Below are 16,914 nucleotides of genomic sequence, written 5' to 3'. Positions count from 1 at the left end.
ACCTCAGGTTAAGAACTTTGCTTCAGGATGAGAACAGAAATTGCACGATGGTGGCATGGCAGCAGCAGGAGGCCGCATTAGCTAAAGTGGTACCTCAGGTTAAGAACAGTTTCAGGTTAAGAACGGACCTCCAGAACGAATAAAGTTCTTAACCCGAGGCACCACTGTACCATTCAGAGAAGAACCTAGGAGACCAGGTTTGCAACGTCCAGCCATGCCAATGGGTGTGTGCAGATTACAAAACAATTATTTGATACGACCCGTGCTTTCCACCATCTGGGAAGCAGCTGGCAGCCCTCCAGCTCAGCCCCAGCAGCTTCTCGCGAAAACGGTTAGGGAGGCTTTAATCCGACGGAAGAATGAATCTCACAAACACAGAGAGCACGTCATGGAAACAGTCGAGAAGCCGCAGAGTCGCTCCCCGCCCCGCACACACGCACCCCCAGCAGCCCCATGTCAACTCACTCTGAGCCACAAAGTTTATCTTTCATGCTGCTTTCAGAAAGTCATGCTCACTGCACTCTTTATATCAATGCCTCCCATTTGAGGGATGGGTTTCTGAAGAGGAAAATCTATTCAGAACATCGTCACAGCAGGAAAAGAAAGAGTGAGGTACAGTGGTACCTCGGGTTACAGACGCTTCAGGTTACAGACTCCGCTAACCCCGAAATAGTACCTCGGGTTAAGAACTTTACCTCAGGATGGGAGCAGAAATTGCGCAGCAGTCGCAGGAGGCCCCATTAGCTAAAGTGGTACCTCAGGTTAAGAACAGTTTCAGGTCAAGAACGGACCTCCAGAACGAAATAAGTTCTTAACCTGAGGTACCAATGTATATATTTTGAGGGGTTAACCAGCCAAGCTGTCTCTCTTTACCCAGTCCCCCCCCCCTCTTTTCTGAACCTTTTCCGACTCTACAATATCCTATTTGAGTTGGGAAAGGTCCAGAAATGGGTAATCAAAATGATTGAAGGGATGGAGCGGCTCAGCTATGAGGAAAGGCCGCAGTGTTCGGGACTTCATATGTTAGAGAAAAAGCCAGGGGGAAGTGGCACGAAAAAGGTTCACAGAATTATGCGTGGTGTGGAGAAAGCGCATAGGGAAAAGGTTCCCCTGCGAGAACTCGTGGGCATCCCATGAAGATGAATGTGGGAAGATTCAGAACAGATAAAAGAAAGCCCTTCTTCACACAGCGGCCAGTTGAACTATGGAACTCACTCCTGCAGGAGTCAGGGATTGCTACCAACCTAGATGGCTTTAAAAGAAAGTGGACACATCTTCTTCCCTCCCCATTCCATTTTCCTTTCGTGCCATGCCTTCTTAGATCAGCCCAAGGGTAGGGACCACACTGTATTTTGTTGAGATGTAAGCTGCCTTGGGAGCCTTTCCAGCTGAAGAGCAGGATATACAGTGGTACCTCGGGTTAAGAACTTAATTCGTTCTGGAGGTCTGTTCTTAACCTGAAACTGTTCTTAACCTGAGGTACCAATTTAGCTAATGGGGCCTCCCGCGGCCACTGTGTGATTTCTGTTCTCATCCTGAAGCAAAATTCTTAACCTGAGATACTATTCCTGGGTTAGCGGAGTCTGCAACCTGAAGCATCTGCAACCCGAGGTACCACTGTAAATGCTATGCATCAGTTGAAATTGTGGGCTGGGATGTATCAGGATTCAAGAGTGACAAGACAGAGGGTGTTGAAGGCTATGCAGCTTGTGAGGCCAAAGAATCAGAACTGGAAGGGGCATCAAGAGGCATCTAGTCCAACCCCCAGCCATACAGGAATCGCAAGATAATCTCTGGCAGATGGCCATCTAACCTCTGCTTTAAAACCTCCCACAAGGAGAGTCTGCTGTCGAACAGCTATTGCGTTCAGGAAGTTCTTCCTAATGTCATATTAACCACTCTGAGCATCTTACTGATCAAAGAGCAGGTGAAGACATTTTCTGATTTATTTTAAAAGTATCAGAACCTCAGCCCCCAGGAGAAGAGACTGCTCTTGCGTTTGAATCCTGCTTGCGGGTTTCCCAGAAGAGGCATCTGGTCGGCCACTGTGAGAACAGGATGCTGGACGACTAGATGGGTCACTGGCCTGATCCAGCAAGCTCTTCTTATGTTCAAACATGAGCAACAGCCCATCGTACGTCTCCAAACGAAGCTCGGGGCACAACTCCCCTCTATCCAAATTCCCATGTTTACAGCTGTGCTGCTGCTGCTGCTGCTGCTGCCAGGCTTTAAAAAGTGAAAGCAAATCTTTCCCCAATTCAAAATTTAGGGCTTGCTTAAATTAAATTATCAAGCACCCAAGGCATTTTGAATGTAATCTGGATTTCCCCAGAGGAAAAAAGGATTGGGAGAAGGGGGTGGGGCGGACTGAATGTTTATGAATCAGACGGTTTTAAGTGTGTGCATCGGGGGCTGGAAGGTGGGCGATGTGCTGAAGAACAGAAAGTTGAGCTGGATGAGTCAGGAAGTTGTTTTTTTAAAAAAAAGCGTTTCTCTTTTCTCCCCCAATGCCATATCAGAAAGCTAAATACCTGAATAGAAAGAGGGCACCTGTTGTTTCTTGTTGTTATAAGGCCAGGAAAGTTCAGTGCGCTTGTCTCTCATGGGAGAAAAAGAAGTCGGAGAGGGGAGAGGGTCAACTTGCCTTACCCTCCCTGCCACCGCCCTCCCCACTGCTTGATCTCCTTCGTAAAATAACGCCAGAGGACTGTTCACACATCTGCCGCAGAGCCTCGGGTTTGGCTCTCAGAAGGCGAGACGAGATGCAAAAGCAGAAGAAAATCTGGAAAGTCTACAAACTAATTTGCTAAGGTCTGCCTTGTCCCTCCCAGCACATTTTACGGATCAAGCTGTTCTGAAGCTTAGCTGGCACTTAATAATAATAATAATAAAAAGCATAATGGAAGCAGGAAGCCGGTGTGTGTGTGCAGAACACACACATGGTTATGCAACAAGCAAACAATTTCTTCCTAGCAACCATTTATCACTTTTTAAAAAGAAAAAGGAGAGATTAACAAATCTACACATTGCAGATCTGGCTGAGAACTCGCCAGATCCTTCAAAACAAAGCTGTCTTCCTCCAAATCCTGGGGAAAGAACCTCTATTCCACAGCTCAAATGCACACACCCCCGGCATCCATATCCATCCCTTGAGGCTCTTCCCTGGGTGCCACCCATCAAAAGCCCTGAATAGCAGCCTCCTCAAGTGCTTTTGTTTGGCTGGGAAGAGTTCCCGAAATGTGATCATGCCTCTGGCTTGCCCTACATGGAGGGCTCTGTGTATGTGTGTGTGGTGTGGGTGTGTGGGTGTGCAGAAGGCTCTGAAAACTTTCCTATGACTGGAATGTGACCTACTGTATATTGCTCCACCCACTTTTACCTCTGGCCCCGCCCACCAATGACAAGGAGGGCTCCCCGGGAGGTCCCTTCCAGCCCCACCACTGTATTCTTCTGGTGTTATGAGTTTGTGGGTGCCAGACCACGATAAATCCCTGGATACAGTAAGTGTTGGAATTTAATCAAGGCTTGGGGCATTAAACTGGGTGCCAGACACTCTATCCCTGGAACCTGCAAGCGTTAGAAGCTAAAACCAAGTCAGGTGTTCAGGTAATCACCTAGTTTGATGGGCCATGAAGAAAGCAAGAGAGGGGGGTCTCTATATGAGATGGGAAAAGGACATAAGCCTGAGTTTAGAGTTGAAAGTGTCTGCAATGTGACCCAGAAGCAAAGCTGGAAAGCCAGAGAGGCAGAGCACTATGTCTGATTTCTGGCTATAAGAGAAACAAGACCTTTTTGGGTTGTTAATGCTACAAACCCCTCCATCTCAGTCTCAGGTTGCATGTTGTTGTTGTTTTTTAGTCATTTAGTCATGTCCGACTCTTTGTGACCCCATGGACCAGAGCACGCCAGGCACTCCTGTCTTCCACTGCCTCCCACAGTTTGGTCAAACTCATGCTGGTAGCTTCGAGAACACTGTCCAACCATCTCGTCCTCTGTCGTCCCCTTCTCCTTGTGCCCTCCACCTTTCCCAACATCAGGGTCTTTTCCAGGGAGTCTTCTCTTCTCATGAGGTGGCCAAAGTATTGGAGCAGGCACAGGCAAACTCAGCCCTCCAGATGTTTTGTTTTGGGACTACAACTCCCATCATCCCTAGCTAACAGGACCAGTGGTCAGGGATGATGGGAGTTGTAGTTGCAAAACATCTGGAGGGCAGAGTTTGCCTATGCCTGTATTGGAGCCTCAGCTTCAGGTTGCACAGATGTGTCAATAAACCATAAATCCTAAAGACGCCACAGTCTCCGCTGTGCCTCATTCTCAAAAGGAAACGTGAACCCCAGGTCAACGCCTGGAATCTTGCACTGCTCCAAGACTGGGGTGGGCAGGCGACTCTACGTCCCACGAACACGGAAACAAGAGCAGAAGCGAGAAAACGAAGCGAGGAATGTTCGCTTGCATTTCCCCTACTTCGAGCAACCCAAATGAAGGAGCTATTTTAAAAGGGGGGCAAACCCTTGGGACAGCTCCAAGCGACTCAATGGGGGCAAAGGCAGATTTAGGAGAGTACGACCGGTGTGGTCGCGCTGGGTGCAGAGCTTCGGGGTAGCCAAAGGGGGTGCCGCAGCTATAAGGCAGAATGGAACGTGAGAGGCAAGTAGGCACCAATTTTTGGCGCCGCACAGGGTGCTGCTGAAATTAGAGAACCCCCCCCCCAAGGTCTGCCACTGATGGGGACTGAGCATGCTCAGAACCACTGGCATCACTTCAGTAAAAGAAAACTGGGAACGGCAGCCGGAAATGGGATTACGACTCAAGTTTTTGTCCTACGTGCAGGAAAGTAGATGGAGCCCATGGATTCAACATTCATTCCTGGAGAAGCAGCGCCTTACAGAAGAGAAGTAGTATATCATGGGAGCTGCCCCTCCTATTTGGGACATGGAGGTGCAAAAGCCCCCCACAAAGACATCTATTCCCTGGAATAACAAAGCACCAGCATATCTATCTGCCCCTCAGGGCAGAATTTATTATTTATCCCTTTCCCCCCTCATAACTGCCTTGAAATGGAGGCAGTTTCTTTACTCAGGAAGGTGCCTTAAGGCCCCCTCTCACAGTGTACATTTAAAGCACCATGTAGCAACTTTCAAGAGTCGTGGCTTTCCCCCAAAGAACCTGGAAACTGTAGTTTCTTAAAGGTAAATACAACCGAGCAGTATTTACATTTTGTGAAATGAAATTAAAAAAGAAGGGTGCTGAAAGCTGTTAGGAGGCCCTCATTCCCCTAAAATCAGTGTTAGAAACTGGGAGAGAAGAGCTAGGAGCCAAATGGCTCCTGAGACCTGGGTTGTGGACGCCAAAACAGATTTTCTAGTTGCCATGTGGCAACAATTTTCATTTATTATTTTGATAAGCATAAACTAACACACAATTCACATAAGTGACAAATTTTTAGCAGAAATTGTTAATACATGTTTAATTTGGTGTTTCCAATAAAAATAATGGCACCATACTTCAGTTTTCAAAACACTCTACTCTTTATTGTTAAACTCCTTAACATGTTGCTTATCCTTAACATATACTTTGAGGCTTCGAAGCACATACATTATTTCAGTAATCCTTGACCGTCAACCAGGCGCAAAAAAAGGGCACCCAGGCTTTTTGAGGTGCTCGCAAATGGAGAATCTTTAGGTGCAAAATGTGCCTGGCACCCTGCTGATTTCAAACCCTACCTAAAATATTACAAAGTTTGGGCTTGCGCAGGGTATCATATTACGAAAGATTACCATCGACAAGCATATATGTATGTATGTATGTATGTATGTATAATTGAAAATTTTGATATATATTTTTTATACTGCTCTTCCAACTGAAAACCCAGAACACTGCCCACTATAATTAAAACAATCAACACAAGTTAATTCACAACCTCATTTAAGAAAAAAAAGTCAAAACATGCTCACACACTGAGGGGGTGCATTTCAGCTATTTTTTGAGGGGGACAGAAGTGGAGACTTATTGGTGGTGGCTCCGCACAAGGTAGCTGTGGCAGCTGTTTTTTCTTTCAGAAGTCCACTGGGAACAATACTTTGTCACCACAGTGAACTTTCTCAGTGAACTTTCGTGTTGGGGGTGGCCACTAGGCACCTCACAAAAACAAAACCGCCAACAACAGAGTCTCCAAAGAAAATCTTAGCTGGCAGGTTGGAGACTCATCCAAAGACTCTGGGCCAAAGTAGCATTTGAACCCAGGACTCTGCAGTCCTAACCCGAAACCACATTTCAATGAATGCCTTTAAAAACAGTTGCTTTGTAGATGGGAGCTTGGTTGTTCACTTGTGGAAAAGGTCACATCCCTCTTTTTAAGTACCCGTACGATTACGAAGAGGGCCAATTTCTCACAACAATGTGGGGTTTTTTGTTTCTGATGGGAGAAACCGCCACCAACTGGACTGTCTCCAAAGAAGCTGCCTCCAAAAAGCGTAGGAATGATTCACTTTAATTTGGCTGCGCTCGATCTCTGAACGCCTTCCAGGATGCAGCAAGCTACAACCTTCTTTTAATTATAGAATTACAAATAAATACCATTCCCAAGAAACAGCGTTCCGTTAATTTATAAATGGGCTCCGCTCTGACGGCAAAATCATCCATCATAAACAAGCCGTTCTGCACATTGTCAGATGGAAAAGGAGCAGATCGTCAAGGAAGCCTACCTGGCCACGCCTCAGTCCAGCTTATGACCAAATACATTGGTACCTCGGGTTACAAACACCTCAGGTTACAAACACTTTGGGTTACAGACTCCACTAACCCAGAAGTAGTACCTCAGGTTAAGAACTTTACCTCAGGATGAGTACAGAAATCGCACGGCAGCAGCGGGAGGCCCCATTAGCTAAAGTGGTACCTTTACCACTTTAAGAACGGTTAAGAACGGTTTCAGGTTAAGAATGGACCTCCGGAACGAATTAAGTTCATAACTAGAGGTACCACTGTACCACTAAAAGGCTGCACCATATCCTTAAAGCACTCTCAAACCACTTTAGCTCATCACAGCTTCCCCCCAAGGAATTCTGGGAGTTGTAGTTTGTTCAGAATGCACACGTGATGCCAGAGGCATGCGCTAAACACCGTGCATGATGTCACAGGTGTGTACTGCGGCACTGAGCCCCTCCACTGTGGGGCCCAAGATGGCACCTCTGTACTCTGGCAGTGACAGCTTACTTCGACACTGGTGATGGGACGAGACCTCTGGCCACACTCACAGGCAACAGGCTTGGACAGGGCAGGTGTTGCAGCACACACAGCTCTCTCCTCTGACATCTTGCTGCCACTGCTCACCTCACCGCTGCCCGAAGCGTCTTCCTGACTCTGCCTAATGGTAGGGCCAGCTCCTTACTTGCATTTCTTTTTAAAAATATATATGTTCTTATGTTAACTGACAGCCTAACCTTCCTCACAGGGTTGTTGTGAGGCTAAAATGGGGAGGAAAATAACCATGCATGCCACCTTGAGCTCCCTGGAGGAAAAGCAGGACATAAAAAGTATCTTTGCAACAGGTTCACTGATTATTTGGGGGCACATATTCTAATTGTTATGCTTTTGAATTATGCTGCTGGAGGGGACTCTTGAGAGTCCCATAGACTGATCAAACCTATCCATTCTAAAGGAAATCAGCCCTGAGTGCTCACTGGAAGGGCAGATCGTGAAGCTGAGGCTCCAATACTTTGGCCACCTCATGAGAAGAGAAGACTCCCTGGAAAAGACCCTGATGTTGGGAAAGATGGAAGGCACAAGGAGAAGGGGACGGCAGAGGACGAGATGGTTGGACAGTGTTCTCGAAGCTACCAGCATGAGTTTGACTAAACTGCGGGAGACAGTGGAAGACAGGAGTGCCTGGCGTGCTCTGGTCCATGGGGTCACGAAGAGTCGGACACAACTAAACGACTAAACAACAACAACAATTCTAATTGTTACAGTCATAACCCACCTTCCCTCCAAGAGCAGAGGCAGATTTAGGGGAGCACGGCTGGTTTGCGTTTTAGCATTGCACAGGGCACCGCTGAAATTTGAAACCCCAAAGTCCACCACTGCCAAGGGCCTCAAGATGGTGTACATAGTTCTCCTGCTCACAACAGCCCTGTGAGATAGGCTAGGCAGAGAGGCTGTGACTTTCCTATGAGCTTCGTGGCTGAGTGAGGACCCTGGTCTCCCAGGCCCTATACGTTAACAGCTACACCACACTGCCTCTGAAGACTATTGGTCCATCAAGCTCAGTGCTGTCAACACTGGCTGGCAGCAGCCTTCCAGGGTTTCCAACGGGGTTCCCCAGTCCTTCCCGTCTAATACCAGGGATTGAACCTGGACCTTTCACATGCAAAGCGGATGCTCTTCCCCATTTCTCTACACGGTCAAGAAGGGTTTCCAATTTCAGTTTCATCTAGCCACCCAACAAAACGCAGCAGTTTTTCTTCCAGGGGTTGCCAGACCTGGTGACTTCCAGATGTTGGCAGCTCCCAGCTCCCTCAGCCCCAGCCAGCATGGTCACTGGTCAGTGATGGAGCGTAGCAACATCTGGTGGGGTGCGGTTTCTCCACCCCTGATTTAATAAAATGCAATGTGCTATTATAAATCAAAGGCTCAATTGAACCCCGAAGATTTGTAGGGTCTCGGCAGTCTCCATCTATACCCACAGAGCTGTAGCTCAGTGGCAGATGAGTGGTAGACCTTTGCATGCAGAAGGACCTGATATGAATCCCCTACATTTTCTGGTAGGACTGGGAATGTCCCATGTCTGAAGAGAGCCAACACTCCGACTCAGTTCAAGGCAGCTTCAGATACTGTTGGCTAGGAAGTTTAGAGTCCATTCGCCTTGCAGATCAGCTTGTGCTCAATCCCTCCTGATTTCCTGCGGAACGGCCAAGAGCACCTGTGGCAGAAGATCCCAGATCCTGAAGGGCTGGTTAACTCACACCCAGCCCAATCCTATGCATGCTTGCTCAGAACTAGGACTCGCAAAGTCCAGCAGCGCCTGGTAAGAGATCACCAGATGGCAGCCGTTGATCACCTTCAACCTCCAAAGCCATTCCTGTAAAGAAGCCAGAGGTGGGTGCGAGTTCAGGAGCCGCCAAGCTGGCCAGCGGAAAGACGCCTTTCAGTGCACAAGCTGGCCAGAGAGGTCTTCCCCAACGGTGTTCGAAAATAGCCAGGCGCCAGGCTCGTCTTGCAACTGGCGCAGGTCCAGTTGTGACCACCTGGAGATCTCTGGATGCTAGCTTGGTGACTGACATCTCCATCTGGCTGGCCCCTCCAGTTTTCTTAAGCAGGTAAGCAGAAGGGCTTACTTACTGCATATACATCCCATATATTTCCTTTAAAATATAAAGTGGTATAGAAATGAAATGATTAAGAATAATAACAATCTCCACTGGGGGAGGGGAATGGCGCCTAGACATACCATTGTGGCGACCATAAGCTATGTTTAACGTGCGTTTTGGCAGTTAACTCATGGGTAGGCAAACTAAGGCCCGGGGGCCAGATCCAGCCCAATCGCCTTCTAAATCCGGCCCACGGACGGTCCGGGAATCAGCATGTTTTTACATGAATAGAAGAAGAGGAGTTTGGATTTGATATCCTGCTTTATCACTCCCCTTCAGGAGTCTCAAAGCGGCTAACATTCTCCTTTCCCTTCGTCCCCCACAACAAACACTCTGTGAGGTGAGTGGGGCTGAGAGACTTCAGAGAAGTGTGGCTGGCCCAAGGTCACCCAGTAGCTGCATGTGGAGGTGCGGAGACGCGAACCCGGTTCCCCATATTTACCACTCTTAGCCACTACACCACACTGGCTCTCTAGAATGTGTCCTTTTATTTAAAATGCATCTCTGGGTTATTTGTGGGGCATAGGAATTCACTCATTCCCCCCCAAAAAAATATAGTCCGGCCCCCCCACAAGGTCTGAGGAACAGTGGACCGGTCCCCTGTTGAAAAAGTTTGCTGACCCCTGGGTTAACTTATATATCTGAGTTTTTAACACTGTTCCTTGACACCCAAAGGGTCAACTCAGGCTTGAAAGAACATGTTGCAGTGTGTGCCTCTAGGTGTGGGGTGCCCACAACCATTTTTCTGGTTTGCAAGTGTGCCCCTGGGTGCAGGAAGGTTGGCAGTGCCTGATCAAAGCCATTCAGCAGTCGGCCCAAGACATTTTGCAGTCCGAAGCACATGTTAAGATAGTGCTCCCGCTTGGGCAGCTGAGTCTTAACGCTGAAGACGAATTAGCATCCTCTATGGCACAGAACAGGCTAGCAAAGAGAAGGCTGCATAACATGCCCAGCTGAGTTCACTACCTCTGTCCTCAGTAACTGCCACCCGAGGCAGCTGCCTCACTCCATGCAATACTAGGGCTGGCCATGCCCTCCAAATTTACAAGAACGGAGATTCCGACTAAACATCAGGAAGAACTTTCTGCCGGCAAGAGCCGTTCTACAATGGAACGGTCCACCTCGGAAGGTGGCGGACTCTCCTTCATTGGAGGTTTTTAAAAGCAGAGCTTGGATGGCCATCGGTCATGGATGCTTGAGTCGTGATTCCTGCATTGAAGGGGGTTGGACTAAATGACTCTTGGGTTCCCTTCCAACCCAACAATTCTATAATCCAGAGAGCGTTGCAAGAAAGGGCTTTGCTGCAGAACTACAACAGGCTCCCCTCCGTTCTACCCACCGACAATAAGTAGCCTTTAAAAGAACACACACAGAGAGAGAAATATGCATCCTCTAAAAATAGGCTGCACAGATGATCACAAATTGCTTCTGAAACTCAATTTAGTTTTACAAAGTTTTTTTAAAACATTAATTGCCTTTTAAAAAAAACCCCAACAACCTGGCACAACCCATCCTCCAACTTCTGCCATTTTCCAACACACACACACTTCATTTCAGCTTCATCAAAGCTCTTTGCATATGCAAATATTGGTTGGGCTGCATAAGGACTTTCCAATGAGCTTTCTTCTAATCAGATAAATATTGACTCAGGTGTGGTTGTGTTCTGAGGCTCAGTGTCAAGTTCCACCCTTCTTTGTGTAGGGATAACCAAATCTTATTGTCTCGGGGGAAAGGTGGCGCCCGCAGGAAACAAAGGTCACAGGTCTCTTATCCCTGAGTATCATAAAATCGTAAGGTTGGCAGGGACCCGAGGGTCATCTAGTCCAACCCCCTGCAATGCAGGAATCTTTTTGCCCAATGTGGGGCTCGAACCCACAACCATGAGATTAAGAGTCTCGTGCTCTTACCATCTGAGCTGTCTGCAGCAGAGGTGAGGAACAATACAAGAGCAAACATACAATACAATACAATACAATACAATACAATACAATAGCGAACATACAATAGCGAACATTCCATCCAAGTAAAATACTAGAGTTGCTAGGTCAGGACCCTAAGATTTCAGGGGCAGCCCCTGTTGATCTCACAGGAGGCAACCTCCAGTGATGTCATTAAGCATGACTGAGCCCTGGAGATGGAGGTTAATTGGGATTGGAGAGGAAGGGGGGGAGGGACTCCACCCACAAGAATCAATGCAATAATTTGCAGCTGGCTCCTGCCAGGCTGAAGCCTGCAAGCTGTATGTACAGTCTTAATAATAAGAGTAATAAAGCTTATGGAACCCTCGCACACCTGGAAAGTCAAACCATCCCCCTGTCACTATCTTCCCACCTTCGTAGGCCAGGTCTGGCAGATGGGCAGGACACCTGCCATTCACCTGACACAATTAAGGTATCAGATGACTGACAGGTGGGTGGTCCTGCCCACCTGCCAACGTCGGCCTGCAGGGTTTGGGAGGGATGATAATCATCTGTCCTGGGTTAGAGGGAGTGGCTACCAAAGAACGTAGTAGCCCAGTGGGCCTTATTTCCATGTCAGTCGTTCCCCTCTAGATGCTTTGGACTACAACTCCCATCATCCTCTCTGGCAACTGGCCACTCTGGCCGGGAGATGAGAGTCCAGCACAGGCATCCCCATCATCCCTAGCTAAAAGGACCAGTGGTCAGGGGTGATGGGAATTGTAGTCCCAAAACAGCTAGAGGGCAGAGTTTGGGATGCCTGGTCCAGCAACATCTCAGAGCACCAGCCTGACGGCAAGAACCATCTAGAGCAGTGTTTCCCCAAACTTGGGTCTCTAGCTGTTTTTTGGACTACAACTCCCATTATCCCTAGCTAACAAGACCACTCGTCACGAATGATGGGAGTTGTAGCCCAACAACCTCTGGGGAACCAGGGTTAAGAAAGGCTGATCTAGAGCACCATGGCTCCCTCTAGAGAGGTCAATACTGTGAGATGTGGGGTGACAGCCTGAATCAGTACACTCCCTGACCCACGCCACCTCTGCCAACCCTGGCTCCTGCACACTCCACCCTGAATATTCATTGCATGAATGGAGAGCTGGTGTAGCACAGTGGTTAGAGTGTCGGACAATGACCTGGGAGACCTGGGTTCAAATCCCCACTCGGCCATGAAGCTCACTGGCTAACCCTGGGCCAGGATCTGCCTCTCAGCCAAACCTACCTCACAGGACTGTTGTGAGGATTAAATGAGGAAGAGGAGAACCACATGCTCTACCTTGTGCTCCTTGAAGAAATGGGTGGGATATAAATGCAATAAATAAGTAAATGATATCCCATCTTTCTTCCAAGAAGTTCATGATCCCCAACATGGTTCTTCCCTGCCTTCATTTAATCCCCACAACCCCCTGTGAGGTAGGTTAGACGGAGAGGTAGTGCTTGGCCCCAAGGTCACCCAGTGAGCTTCATGGCTGAGTCGGGGTTTGAACGCTCGTCTCCCAGGTCCTGGGAATCCTCAGGGTCCCTTTCAACTCTACAATTCTGTGCTGGAATGTTGGAAGGGTCAAGACTCTGTGGCAGGACATCTGCGTTTCATGCCCAAAGTCCCAATTTCAATTCCTTTCAGCAGCTCCAAGCAGGGATGAGAAGACTACTACCTACACAAAACCCTAGGGAGCTGCTGCCAGTCAGTGTAGGGAACACCCAGCTAGATGGGTTCAGGCACACACATTGTAAGAGACGAGGGTACTGATCTGATACAGAAAGAAGTTTGCTAACATTCCTGTGTTTACTCTGCCTGTGACCCAAATCCCCCTTCCGAAGCCTGCTTCCAGATCATAAGGTAAAAGGTAAAGGTACCCCTGCCCGTATGGGCCAGTCTTGCCAGACTCTAGGGTTGTGCGCTCATCTCACTCTATAGGCCGGGAGCCAGCGCTGTCCGCAGACACTTCCGGGTCACGTGGCCAGCGTGATAAGCTGCATCTGGCGAGCCAGCGCAGCACACGGAACACCGTTTACCTTCCCGCTGGTAAGCGGTCCCTATTTATCTACTTGCACCCGGGGGTGCTTTCGAACTGCTAGGTTGGCAGGCGCTGGGACCGAACGACGGCAGCGCACCCCGCCGCGGGGATTCTAACCGCCGACCATGCGATCGGCAAGTCCTAGGCGCTGAGGTTTTACCCACAGCGCCACCCGCGTCCCTGCTTCCAGGTCATCTGCACCCCAAAATTCACCCACAATATTCACCAACTTACAGACACATCAACCCCCAGCCAAGCCCCAACACACAGCAGTCCCCCCAAAGACCTAGGTCAACACCTCCCTCAGATGCTCAGAACTGCATCCTTTCCAGGAGTCAAACCAGGTGCTCTGATCTCCGCAAATCCAGATGTCCGCTCCCTGCTCTCCCTCCCTGGCCCAGGCCTGACCAGATTCACAATCACAGCTCCAAGCACTTCTCATGGCAGGTGGCTGGGCTAGATGACCTTTGGGACATCTTCCAGCTCCACAATTCTATGATTCACCTTCCAGGTAACTCCTAAGCAAAGCAGTCTTCCAGGGCCCGCCCAGGGCCCAGCCAGTTCTTCCTTGACCGGGCAGTCAGGCCACCATGGTCCGTAACCAATGGCCGGTGCAAGCCTTGCCTTTCATGCCCAAATAATCTCTGATCCCCACCCTGCCACAGTCTCCAAACCTAACCTCAATTTATTCTCTAAAGCAACATTTAAAAATAATAAATCAGTCTCTCCTCTTCCCCCTCCAAGCATGAAAGCTGCCATTTCGGAGCTCTCCCAATGGAGCTTCCAGAGTCCAGGGCATTCTGGCTGTAAATGTAAGATTACTAGGGGCAAATACAAAGGGGAGCAAAAGGCTGCTTTTGCAGACATCCCGGAAGCCTTGTGCCGACTTCTACGGAAGCAGGCTGCTCAGCTAAATGGAACCTGTGGTTTGATCTAGCAGCAGGGCTCCTCTTTGAGTGCTTATTTTAAAACTGATCAGACAAAAGTCCCGAGAGGAGGGAGCCAATTAATGGCCGTCCGTTGAAGCATCTCAATGGAACTAGCATGCTTAGGGGCAGTCTATCTCTGAAAGCAAGGGCAGAGGGTTCTTGCCTTCATGGTGCTGCTCTCGGGCACCTACAAGGAGTGGCTGCGGTTCTTGGCGATTGCACTTTTCTCTCTCTCTCTCTCTCTGCCCAGTCACCTTTGGCTTCAGGATCCTACCACCCACTGCCCAAACTGGATGGCACTCCCATGCCCCACAGAGCCACCCTCTCCAGCCCCACGTAAACCCCACAGGACACCCAACCATTAAAAGTACCTCCCTTACCCCAGATCACACACCCTGTTTATAAACTCTGTTTAGGTGGGCCCCTTTCAAGGTAGCCCACTATGTGGAAAACAAAGGGTTGCACCCAAACAGCATAAGAGCCAACTCCCAGCAGATGAGGTCCCTTTGCCACCCAACGTAACATTTGAGGGAGCTGGGGCCCTCAAAGTCGATGGACATTGTCATTCAAATGGTGTGCATGTGCCACATCATGAGATGATTATGCAGGGCGAGGCTTACCTGCCCCCCCCCCATATTTTATTCAAGTTGGCATCCCTGCAACCAAGAGCAGACCCATAGGAATCAGTAGGACCCATCCATTCAAAGCACTCTTGCACCACAGTCAGCCATGCCTCCCCTGCCCCAAGGATCCTGGGAACTGTAGTTGAAGGATGCTGCCATTCTCAGCACCCTTAAAAACTACAGTTCCCGGGATTCTTTTTGGGGGAGGGGGCGAGCCATGCCCGGTGCAGAGCGCTTTGACTGCATGGCGTGGCTGCGACCTGAAACCATAGCTTTCAATGGGTCTACTCTGAGTAGGGCTAACCCTGGCTCCAACCCCCAAACCCATCCTGATGACATCGCCGTTCTGAAAGCCACCATGGATGGCATCGCGGTTCTCCGGCGGTAGGGCGCGAGGCGGCGTCGGCCCCAGCAGGACTCACCGTTGGCGCCGTACTTCTCCCGGTTCCGCCGCACCTGCTCCGCGCTCAGCCCGCAGCTTTCGCGCACGCCGAAGCTCCGCAGCACCTCCTCGGCCGTCGAGCTGTGCGCGCTCTCCATGACGCGCGGCTGGAGCGCTCCGGCGCCCGCTCGCCTCGCCTGGCTGTGCGCTCCGGCGGCGCCCGCCTGATCCCTTGAACGCTGCCCGGTTACCGGACCGGCTCCGGAGGAGGAGGAGGAAGCCTGATCCGGCTGGACGACGATGAAAAGAGGAAAGCCGCTCGCAGGTTCCCACCTACTCCAAAGCCAAATCGCGCAACCCGGATTGTAATAATAATAAAATTTAATTTAAAAACCCGGGGCGTTTTTTCTCTCTCCAAGTCCCTCGGTCTCAGCCTGCCGCGATCTTGCAGGAAGGGACTCCTCCGAGCCGAGCCCAGAGCCGGGCACCTTCCGCTTGGCCCCGCGAGCAGCCCTCTCCGCTTGCGCGCTCACAGCCGCGGCTCCCGTCCGCAGAGCCTGCCCGGGCGTTCCGCTACTGCCGCTGCCATGCCGCGCCTTGCAAAGTTACTTTCTCTCCACTCGGGTTTCCCTGAGCCAGGCCCCGCCCTCTGCCTCCAGCGCCCGGCCTCGCCTTCCCCCAGGATCGCTCGCCTCGATCACCTGCGATCGCTCGCCCTTTTTGTACGATTTTTTGGGGGGGAAGTGTTATTATTGTGATTCTTTAAGCCTCGCTGCTGAGCGCGCGGCGGCTCCTCCCTCTCCCTCCTCCAGCCTTCCCCATTCACAAGCTACCTGCCGCCTCCCCATTGGTTCCGGCACACCCTTGATACCTTCCTGCCCTTCTGCCATTGGCTATGAGAGGCGTTCCGATTTGCATAGCATTTCTCTCTTTCCCCCCACCCGGGGGAGGGCGCTTTTCCGACCCGCCCACTTGTGCCTTTTAAGGTGTTTTGTGTCTTTTTAAAGGAATTCCCATCGCTGCAGCGATTGGGGGCGGGGCACAACTGCACCTGTTGGATTTCTGTCTGCCATACACCTGCTGTTAACAGTCCCGCGCCGAAAGCTCTTGCTGCCTGAAACAGGGAAGAAATCTAGTACACACGGAATGAGAACTAGATCCTCTCTCTGTGTATAGAATTAATTCATAAGGGCACTTCAAAATCACGGGGAAAGGGACTTTTCAATCTTCATTTTAACTAAGTAAACACACATTATTATTTTTTTCAAATAAAGCAATGTCATGAAACATGTATTTTAATATTAAATGATTGCAATTTCAAGAATCTTGACATTTAAATTTTAATTTAAAATGTTCAGATATGGGGGAGGAGGCACGTTCCAAAAGCCCTCTCAGCATCAATCTCTGGAATGGCTGAAAGAAAGCAGATAACAGCAGTCCAGGTGACACACAGAGCATACCAATCCCATTCAGAACTATGTTTACTTGTGCATTAACTGTCTCTGTGAATGACATATTGCTTGTGTGTCATTCACTATAACAGGGGCTGGGCTCTGCAGGCCAGATCCTTACCTAGCACCACCCCTAGGGGCCAGCTTTGACAGGTGGGTGGGTGGGACAACTCACCTGCCAATCACCT

General features: G+C 49.7%; 1 protein-coding gene across 2 annotated transcripts in view; it reads right to left on the bottom strand.

Moving 5' to 3' along the window:
* ATP2A3 (ATPase sarcoplasmic/endoplasmic reticulum Ca2+ transporting 3) overlaps positions 1-16,071 on the bottom strand; it is an 86,605-nt gene extending 70,534 nt beyond the window's left edge. The window contains exon 1 of one of the 2 annotated variants that reach the window (XM_028707608.2): positions 15,316-16,071. In XM_028707608.2, the coding sequence (XP_028563441.2) occupies positions 15,316-15,433 (118 nt within the window). In that variant the 5' untranslated portion in view covers positions 15,434-16,071. The remainder of the gene's footprint in view (positions 1-15,315) is intronic. The other variant, XM_028707609.2, reaches the window with a different exon arrangement.
* Between the last annotated feature and the right edge of the window lie 843 nt (positions 16,072-16,914).

This window comes from Podarcis muralis, chromosome 15 (genome assembly GCF_964188315.1).
Source record: "Podarcis muralis chromosome 15, rPodMur119.hap1.1, whole genome shotgun sequence".
NCBI lineage: Eukaryota > Metazoa > Chordata > Lepidosauria > Squamata > Lacertidae > Podarcis > Podarcis muralis.
Note: the sequence above shows the minus strand (reverse complement) of the source record. Positions and strands in the feature narration are given on the sequence as shown.